The sequence below is a fragment of the Sebastes umbrosus genome, chromosome 19 (genome assembly GCF_015220745.1).
Source record: "Sebastes umbrosus isolate fSebUmb1 chromosome 19, fSebUmb1.pri, whole genome shotgun sequence".
Classification (NCBI taxonomy): domain Eukaryota; kingdom Metazoa; phylum Chordata; class Actinopteri; order Perciformes; family Sebastidae; genus Sebastes; species Sebastes umbrosus.
In genome coordinates, this window is record NC_051287.1 from 5396454 (window position 1) to 5407038 (window position 10585).

Here is a 10585-nt window from a genome sequence, read left to right on the forward strand (position 1 = left end):
ATAAAATACAAGTATGAACCTGAAAATGAGCACGATATGTCCCCTTTAAGCTGTCTTGGTCAAAAAGATTAAAACAAATATTTGTACTTGGAACACAAAACTTTAAACTGAGATTACTTTTTTTTGTTTTATCTCTCTACTGGTTTACCCGGAAAACTATAGAAAGTAAACGTGGACCGAAACTGTTGCCTAGCAACGCGATTCCGTTGCAATTCCGTTGAAATGCACTAAAACGGAGCGTTTCAGACAGAGGGTGAATACAGGTATATTCAGACAGACATCATGAGAAAATAAAGTGTTTTTTGAACATTACAGCATGTAAACATGTTCTAGTAGAAACATAAAATACAAGTATGAACCTGAAAATGAGCACGATATGGGACCTTTAAAACAAATATTTGTACTTGTAACACAAAACTTCAAACTGATTCCTTTTTTTTTTTTATCTCTCTACTGGTTTACCCAGAAAAACTACCTGTTTTTTTTTTTTTGGAAGTGCCAGCTATGGGGCAGCAGAAATGAGGACATTCCTGTTAGACAACCTGGGTGGAATTTGAATAGTACAGAGGAACCGCCTGACGCTGATTGGTCGAGAGCGACATATTTCCAGCTCGCCAGTCTGTCACTCAACAGATCCCAGGCTGCTGATTGGCTGATCCCTGCAGAGGGGGCGGGGCTTATGTCTGGGACTATATATTTACTCTGGTTTCAGGCCATCTGCGAATGATTGCTGGCTCACAGAGAGAGAGAGAGAGAGAGAGAGGCGGGTCATTGTGTCCGATGTTCCTCCACAGAGCTCACTTGAAGCTTGAAACGATTCCCATTGAGAAAGAGTAATAGTCAGGTTTTCCTCTCCTGGGCAGTCCTGGAGAGGAATCTGGAGCTGGTGGTGGACACATCATCATAATAATAATAATGATCAACACCATGGACTGTGCAGCAGCAGCAGCAGTGGACGCGCAAAGCCTCATCTCCATTTCCCTGCTGAAGATCCACAACTCCAGGACGCAGAGAGGAGGCATCAAGCTGCACAAAAACCTGCTCGTCTCCTATGTGCTGAGGAACGCCAGGCAGGTCTACATCAAGGAGAAATACGCGGAGATCTACAGGATGCAGCAGTACGAGGAGGTGATGACTGTGTGCAACGAGATCCAGGAGCTCAACCCGCTGGATGTGGACGCAGAGGACGCAGAGGATGAGGAGCAAGCTTGCAGAGAAGAGGAGGAGAGTTTGTGCGCCTCTGCGTGCCATGGAGGAGGCGCAGCGCTGCAGCCAGTTGCGCACGCCCGGATTTCGAACGCTCTTTTCGGCTGCGCTTCTCTGGAGGACCGCTGCAAAGAACCGGATCCCTCCTACTATAGGAGCTGCTGCATGGAGGCTTCTTCAACTCCAGAGTCACATTCTGACCAATTTCCTGCAAACAACAGCAGCAGCAGCGTGCATTGCAACAAAACCACAGTGCTGGATTTGGACACGCATGTGGTGACCACTGTGGAGAACCGGTACCTCCACCAGGACTGCTGCTGCTGCGGCTGTGACGCGCTCCAGTGCGCCGGCCAGAGCGCGCAGTCCTCGGCCAAGAAACGCAAGGTGGAGTCTGGCTGTTGTGTGGAGGAAGTGTCGGATTTTGCAGCAGCTCGCAAACGAGCAAAACGTGAAGACTGTTCCTACTACTCCAGCTTAGACTACACAGACACTTCCAACATCTCCAACCTGATTTCCATCTTTGGCTCTGGGTTTTCTGGGCTGCTGAGCAGACAGGCAGACTTGGAGCAGATCTGTAGCAAACAGGTCCTGGCCAGTCTGGGTGCATGGACCAGAGCCATTGTGGCATTTTGAAATATAAACCTTTTATTTTATATAGGAGAGACCAGGGTTTCAGTTGTGTAATGGAAATTCTGTCAATATTCCAAGATGAGTCCTAATGAACGTTGAAATAAGATCTCAAACAAGATGAAATGTCTTTGTTGTATTTTATTCTTGCAAGAAGAGGCACTGGTTATACAGAGTCACACAAAAGTCCTGCAGAAGAGTGCACTGCAGGAGATTATTACAATGTGATTATATAGAAATATACAACAGGGACTGTGAGAAAAGGAGTTGTTTTACTCAGACAGTGTCCCAGTAAAAAGTCAACACTACATGAGACGAAGAGCACACAGACAGTAACTTTCCACTTTTGCATAAATGAGACATCGCTACATACAATGTAATTTTACATTACAGTTGTAACATGTTTTTTTATTAAAGTAAACCCAGCAGGAACATTTTTCTAAGCTCAGGAGAATGTTCCTGTTAAAGTTCCCCATATTGTACTCCAAAGACATTTCATGTGAAGATGTAATTTGTGGAACTTTTTCAGCTTCAGCAAATGTTCTGTGCATGGAGATAAAATTACCACACAACACAAGAATTGGGGCTATAATGATAATGTTTCCTGACACTATTTTACGTGTCCATGATGGAATGTTTTTCTGAAACCTTCCGGGAATGTTCCCAGAACAAGTTTTCGGAAAGTTACAGAAAATAAATGGGAACCTTTTTGGGGGGAAAACTACAAGTTTTTACTGTATATCCTACTGCTGTGCATCCTTTCTGAAAGATGTGCTGCAGCAGAATATGTATTTGATGAAACTGTGTGAAGTTGTGCATTGTTACAAATAGAGCCCCCCATGTGTGAGGTCAGCTGTAAATGCTGCAAAATGTTCTGTCTTTGTCACCAATCTGGTCAGTTGTTTTGGTAAAAACAAGTTTATTAATTAACTTTTAACACAGAAAGTGTCACAATTGGCCAAATTATAACCTCATTAACTTAAATGTTGAACATTCATGTTCATTATTCAATATGTTAAACACTGACAAAGATCTTTCAACATTAAGTACATGCATTACAACTGACCTCGTGGTGTCATACTGTAGTAAAAATACCACATGCTGAAAAGCTCTGAACATTGAATTGGCAACTTGTAGTCTAATCACATACTTGTGATTCAAAATATACACAGACGACAAAAAACATCAAGAATTACACATTAAAGCACACCTTTGTCTGTAAAAGTGCTTCATTGGGTGTGTAAGTGTGACATCACTCACACTTGTTTCTGATTGGAGGATATCTGGAGACGTTACAACTGAGCCCGGTCTCCCCTACAAGGTCTAAAATCAACTTTATTTTTGCAGGAAAAAAAAGAAAAAGCTATTTAAAAAAATGGAGGGTTTTAATGACAGTAGTTTTTGGCAGGGAGAGGACAAGAGTTTGTGCCATATACAGTATATATATATATCATGTACAGGCTTTCCTGTCGTCCCAATGGGAGATACGTTGAAATGGATTGACTTCCGTTGCCTTAAATCAAATGCACACCACTGCTAGCTATTGTGATAATTTGACTGAACGTCTCTCCTGTTTGTGGAGCTGAGGAGCCGTCTCCAGTTTGAAAATGGCACCTTCGGTTGTCATGTGAAACACCGTGTTCAAGTCTCCCTCCTAAACACTTTGAGGTACAATGGACTCTGAAGCAACTCATATCACTTAACGGTGTGCCAACACTTCCATACTGTAACACTTTTTTGGGCTATTACTGTGGTTATCACTTCACCTCTCCACTCCCAGTGTGCCATAGTAAACAGTTTGACATCTCCTCTTAATCATGGTTGTCGCTCAAAGCCTTTTCACAGCATTCAGAACATGTCTTGGGTTTTGTGACTTTGTTTTGTAAAAGAATTATCTTAGTCCTTTTGTTTTAAAAAGGCCTGATTTAGCCATAAAGAATCCACGCATTAGCTTTATGAGCACTATGTGTACCAAAATAAAGAGAGTATTCAGCCATTCTCTACAGATTTTTTGTTGTTATTCTTGTATTTTTGTGCTTACTAAAATTGTATATCACCGGGTAAAACTGTTCCAGAAAATATTTGTTAAAAAAATTTATAATCTTAATAAAAATGAAAACCTTAATCGTTAAATGTTGTGTTTGACTGCGGTTATTTGTTAGGATTAAAAACTGATGCAGTTGTAGGCCTATACAGTCACTGACCTGTGTCACACATTATGAAAAACACACTAATACATTTGCATTAGACTGTTGTCAGGCTATTAAATAGGCCTTATCAGTCGCTATAAGCCCCATAGATGTGGGTCAATAGAGGCAAACACAATGTTTTTCCCTAAACTAAGTGTTGTTATCTTTTTTGCCTAAACATAAAGAAGTTGTAGTTTTGTTACCTAAACCTAAAGAAGTTGTAGTATTGTTACGTAAATCTAAAGTTGTTGTTTTTTTCCTAAACCTAAAGAAGTTGTAGTTTTGTTACCTAAACATAAAGAAGTTGTAGTTTTGTTACCTAAACATAAAGAAACCTTTTGTTTGTGTTTAAAACATGACGTTATATTCAGTTTTACAACGTTTTCGAACGTGTTGCTTTTAAGTTTCACTTTCACAACGTAGTAGGTGTAGTCGGCCCCTATTTACCCACATCTATGGTGCTTATAGCGACTGATAAGGCCTATTTAACGGACTGATAAGAGTCGAATCGGGTTGATCAGTCACATAGTGAAACATTCCTTTGGCTGGTGTGTATCCTTTCTATTTGGTAATATAAAGTAAGGTAATGCATATGTCATACATTTCCCAAAATGTTGAACTGTTCCTTTAACAAGTTGTTGCAGCTGATTAGACTATTGTCAGGCCATTAAATAGGCGTTATCAGTCACTATAAGCACCATAGATGTGAGTCAATAGGGGCCTACTACACCCACTAGTAGGTTTTACCATCTATTCACATGGCAGATCACCGAAAGAAGGTATAAAAGAACACGACAGCGACCTCTAGCGACCAGGGCCATGGCTCGCCTCCTGTGTGCAACCAACTGAGTGTAGTTGTCTTTGTGTTCACAAGTGTTAAGTTTCGCTTTCACTTTTGAAACGTAGTAATTTTAAGCAAAAACATTATATTGTATATTGTATTGTTTTTGTTGCCTAAACCTAAAGAAGCCTTTTTGTTTGTGTACAAAACGTAACATTTCATGCAGTTTTTACGTGTTAGAACGTGTTGCTTTTAAGTGTCACTTTCACATTCACAACGTAGTAGGTGTAGTAGGCCCCTACTGACCCACATCTATGGTGCTTATTGCGACCAATAACACCAATTTAATAGCCTGATAATAGTAGAATCTGGTGGTTGTTATGACTTGTAACTGATTTATAAACCATTACTAAATTATTTAACATGAATAACGCCATGAGTAGCAATGTATAAACCCTTAAAAAGTGGAAACATAATCAATGCAATACAGCATTGTCCAATACAACACTATGTTTTGTTAGATAAAAAAAAGAAAATCAATTTAAAGAACTTAACTCAAGGTCCACTTATGATCTTTTTTTTCTGGGCTTTCAGCTGCACGTCATGGTCTTCCTCAATGGATGGAGTATGCATATTATATATATTATATTCCACTCGTATTATCTACATTTAACACTCGGGTCACGTGATGACAACTGAGATATTTTTATTAGCAAACTCGCAGTTGAAAGTAGGGATGCACCAATCAAACTTTTTCAGTCCCGATACCGATACCTGGGCTTTGGGTATCGGCCGATACCGAGTACCGATCCGATACCAGTCTTTAATTAATAAGCTGTATGCCTCACTGTGTGGAAGTGACTGGGATCATTCTGTTATGTGTAAGGCAACATCAGGCTTGACTTAAACATTGCTTTCCTAACTTTGTAAAACAAAATGTGACCAATAAATACATAGATATAAATGTATTAAATTGGTCAAAACTAAATCGGGTATCGGATCTATTGTCACCAATACCCGATCCAGCTATTTGAGTCAGTATCGGTCAGATATCCAATCCAGTATCGGTACATCCCTAGTTGAAAGCTCCAGAAAAACGTAGTAAGTAGACCTTGAGTTAATTATTGTCAAAATGGCAAAGATAATGCATTTTACTCCCCAGCCTCCTTAGCCAAACTTTTGCAGATTATGAATAATCCAATACTCAATGACCTTTCGCATATGCTAAACATCATATAAGCCCACATTAGCGTCCTCTATAAACACTATGGTACTTGCATTGGATAGCTGGTTTCAGTTAGTCTGTCCCTATCAGATAAAGCATGAGTAACTCAAATAAAATGGTCGGTAACGCTTCATTTTACAGGTCCAATAACTAGCAAGTGACAATATTTGAAATTTCTTTGGAATTACGAGCCTAAGGGCCCTATTTTAACGATTATATAATTAGAATTTAAATAATGGTTATAATAAAGACATTTGATACTTTTTGAGGTAAATATTGGGGTAATTTGGCAGTAATTCCAAAGAAATTTCAAATAGGTTACTTGCTAATTGTCACCTAACTACCATGAAATCTGCAGACCTGTAAAATGAAGTGTTACCAAAAGGCCCCTTCTTGTGTCTTGTGTGTCTCAGCCTGCACTACCCACATCCTCCCCGAGCACAACTCTGAGCCCTGTTATCTCTGCTCTGTGCCACTTGGTGGTGTTCTTTAAAATCAATGAATGAAGATATCAGCAGGGCTGTGCATTCAGAGCTAGAGCCACCTCCGGCTGACCCTCCCTCAAACCCCCCCTCTTCCTGGCTGGCTCGTCTCTGTGTACGAGGCATCACTCTACCCCAAACACATCACGTCCATCGCTGCAGCTCGTTTGCTGCTACAGCTCTGTGGGCTTTTTTTTTCCAGCTCCCGCTACCCATAATAACTTGCAGTATAAGGTAGGGTTGTAATGGAAGAAATGAGGCAATGTGAACAATGCATGGTGTAATAATTATACAGAAATGTGATGCAGAATGAGGATTCTATATATCGGATTATTTACAGAAAGCATCTGACTACTGCATTATAAGACATCTTTGCTTCAAAAAATAAAGATTCCAACAAAACAAAAACCATGAAATGATATCAGAAACAAACCACGGTTCAGCCCTCTCTCTGCTACAATGGTTTTTGTTTCATGGTGTATACACAGCTCCTCCATCTGGATTGGGAAAGACTCACACCCGCTGCCTGTTTGGCATGAGTGCTTTCTCATTGATTTATTGTCATTCACATATCCATTTAGTTTTTTTTCCCCCCTCAATATTTTGATTTGGTCTGGTTTGATTCTGTTGAAATACATATTATGAAAAATAAAGAAAATATACATAAAAACTTAGTGTATGGGATATATGCTTATGCAAATCCAATGAAATAAAATGGATTAAAACCAACAGATTTGAGGATAAAAAACACTAAAAGTCAACTTATTTCTGGAGTGTTCTTATTTATTTTACCAGTCACTCACTTCTGTGATGTGGGGGATGACGTGGGGTGGGGTGGGGTACGAGTGTTGTGGTGTGGGGTTGCTGGGAGGAAGACAACAGAGGGAGGGGGGAGAGGTGCAGTCTGAGAGAGGGAGTTAGTAGGGGGGGAGGGAGGCATGCTTTGTCAGGAGAGGAGGTTGATGTGTTGGGGGGTTTGCAGAGGGGGAGGAGGCCAAATGTGACAGCAGAAGGGAGGGGTTTGGAGGGGTTGTGGCGGGGGGAGGACTTTAGGGAATAGGTGTTCTGGGAGGGGGGAGGCAGACTGGCAGCAGAGATCGTACAGGTCAGCCAGGTTGCTCAGAGGTCTGTGGGGGGAGGGGAGGTCAGGGGGGATGCAGACCAGGTCCGGTGGACTCATATGAAAACTCTCCCTTTTTAGCCAGATTTCCATATAATAATATTAATAATAAATATAAATAGGCTGGTGTTTTACTTCAGTATTAAATTACAAACAAATCTGATTGCCTCATTTACCTTTAGTGGTACCTAACAATGCAGATTTTATTTATCCAGTATGTCTGCCTCCATCCAAATAAAACTTTTAAAAGGTCCCATATTGTACAAAGTGTGAGTTTCATGTCTTTTATATTATAAAGCAGGTTTAAGTGATATATAAATACTGTGAAAGTATCAAAACACTCAATCCACGGAGAAATACACAGCCCGTATTTAGAAATTGTGCGTTTGAAACTAGCCGTCAGGATTTCTGTCCATTTGTGATGTCACAAATATACTATATTTAGAACATTTCACAGTTTTAAACGTAAACATACTAAATGTGTCCCAGTTTATTTCCTGTTGCAGTGTATGTGAATGACATCAGCTGACAGGATGTAAACATGGACTGAAGCTGTTTCCTAGCAACGCAATTCCGTTGACATTCCGTTGAAATGCGCTAAAACGGAGCGTTTCAGACAGAGCGTGAATACAGGTATATTCAGACAGACAGTATATGAGGAAAATAATGTGTTTTTTGAACATTAAAGCATGTAAACATGTTCTAGTAGAAACACAAAATACAAACATGAACCTGGAAATGAGCATGATATGACCCCTTTAACTTTAAAATAAAACCAAATACAAAGGACGTTAATAGCACTTAGCGTATAGTTTGTGGGGTTTGCAGCGTTGAAAACCGTCATTCACACAGGAATCTCCAGCCTTGCTAGCAGCTCTGTGAGGCTGCGCTTAAGCTGGGAATTTTGAGCCGCATGACTCATTTTAGAGAGAAACATGGGCAGTCATAAAGTGAACACAAAGGCATGAAGAACAATTCACTTCAGAAGACGCACTTGATGAAGACAGGGGACAGTCTAGCTGGTAGCATGCAGAGCAAACAGATGTTCTGCTCCTCCCCTCCTACTTATAGGAGTCCTGATTGTCTTCTGATTGGACTCACCTGGGCCTAGTTGACTCTGAACAGCACAGGTGAGCCTGCTGCTCCTCTCAGAGCTCATCAGGATAAAGGCAGACATGAAACACTTTACACTTTCTAACAATGACACCTTGGGACACAAACAGAAGGGCAAGAGAGGTCCTCTTGCTTCTGGAAATATAAAGTGGTGAGAAAAACCCCCCACAAATGAGCCGCTGATTACTTACACATTAAATTAAACTACGACAACTGTCCTATTTAATGAAAAACAGGCCATGCCCCTCGTCACATATTTAGACCTTATACAGGATGACATAGATTAAGTTAAGCATGGTCACACGCTAATTTGCATAGTGATGAAAAAATAGACCACGCTTGTATTTACACACAGGTCACTCCCCTATATTCATAAGTTAAAAGGCACAAATATAGACCCCGCCTCTGGTGCATGAGAACGGATGCATATTGATATATCATATAGACAAACCACAGACACAAACAGACCACACCCTCTTTGAATATTAATGAGCTCATTGAAAACGAGGTTATGCTCTTATTTGCATATTGGGGACAAATTATGCTGTATCTTATTTGCATATCATGATAAAAAACTAATTAGGTCACAGTGTTTCTTGCACACTGAAAATAGAAAAGATGTAATTTTTAAAATGATAATAACTTGCTAATAAAAGCTCAGATGAGGAAATGGAATGAATGATTAATTATGATTCTTATTATTATTAAAGAATACAAAGTTAATTGATATGCTTTATTTCCATGTCTGCTGATAAATAGATAATTAGCATAATAATTTCTTTAAAAAACTCCCTGAATCATGACATTAGCTACCAGGTTACATTTGTGTAGACAATAAGTCACACAATGGTGAGATTTGTGCTGATCAGAAGTGTCTTCTGTTAGTTTTCCACCTCTGATGAAGAGCAGCGCACAGCCGCTTCTCAAGCCTAAGGGCCCTATTTTAACTATTTTATGCTATTTTAGCATTTAATTATTAAATAATGTTTATAATAAAGTAATGTTTGATAAATTTTGAGGTAAATATTAGGGTAATTTGGCAGTAATTCCAAAGAAATTTCAAATAGGTTACTTGCTAATTATCACCTAATTACCATGAAGTTTGCGGACCTGTAAAATGAAGTGTTACTAAATGTAGTGCAGGAAAAAGTACAATATTTCCATCTGAAATGTAGTGAAGTAGAGGTATAAGGTATACGTAGTACCTCAAAATTGTTCTTAAGTGTAAATGTACTTAGGTACTTTCCACAACTGCTCTCCACCATCTTAAGTCTGCAGCTGCCTCCCATTTCAGAACAGCCTCCATGAAGTCCACATTTGAAGCCCAGACATGTCGGAACGGGTCGACGCAGCTGTCCCATTCCAAACATTCCTCCAGAGTGAGGCCGACCAAATTCAGCCTTTTCTTCCTCACAGTTGTACCCCCAATCCAACATGCACACTCACTTGTGAATCACAGGGATGCCGACTTTTCTCTTTGAGTTTGGAGATCGGGTATCGAGGAAGATGGTGCATCACCCAACGCTGGGGGTCAGAGGTCATCACTCCTCAACAACCCAGGAATTTTGTTTAAAAGTTCTGCAGCCAAATTCTCATTTTTAAAGTTATTTTTAACAAACAGAGACTGGTAATCTGAAAAAATATCTCTCCGTCTATGAGAGCCACGAGTCAATCACTTGCGAACTCCGATCAAACGGTCAAACTAGGCAGCGCTGATCAAATATGAATCAATATTATGTTTGTGTAATGGCTATTTCTGTCCTAAAATGTTTCCAGAAACATCTTGTAGTGTACTGTTTAGCTGTAAAATGAGAAAGTTTGTGACCCGGCCGGCAGCCATGT

The 10585-nt window shown here is 40.0% G+C and overlaps 1 protein-coding gene across 1 annotated transcript; it reads left to right on the forward strand.

Moving 5' to 3' along the window:
- The first annotated feature begins 371 nt into the window (after positions 1–371).
- Positions 372–2009, forward strand: ier5l (immediate early response 5-like). Its single transcript, XM_037753646.1, has one exon. It carries the CDS (start codon positions 916–918, stop codon positions 1837–1839), a length of 924 nt encoding a protein of 307 aa, XP_037609574.1. The 5' UTR covers positions 372–915; the 3' UTR covers positions 1840–2009.
- Positions 2010–10585: the final 8576 nt, after the last annotated feature.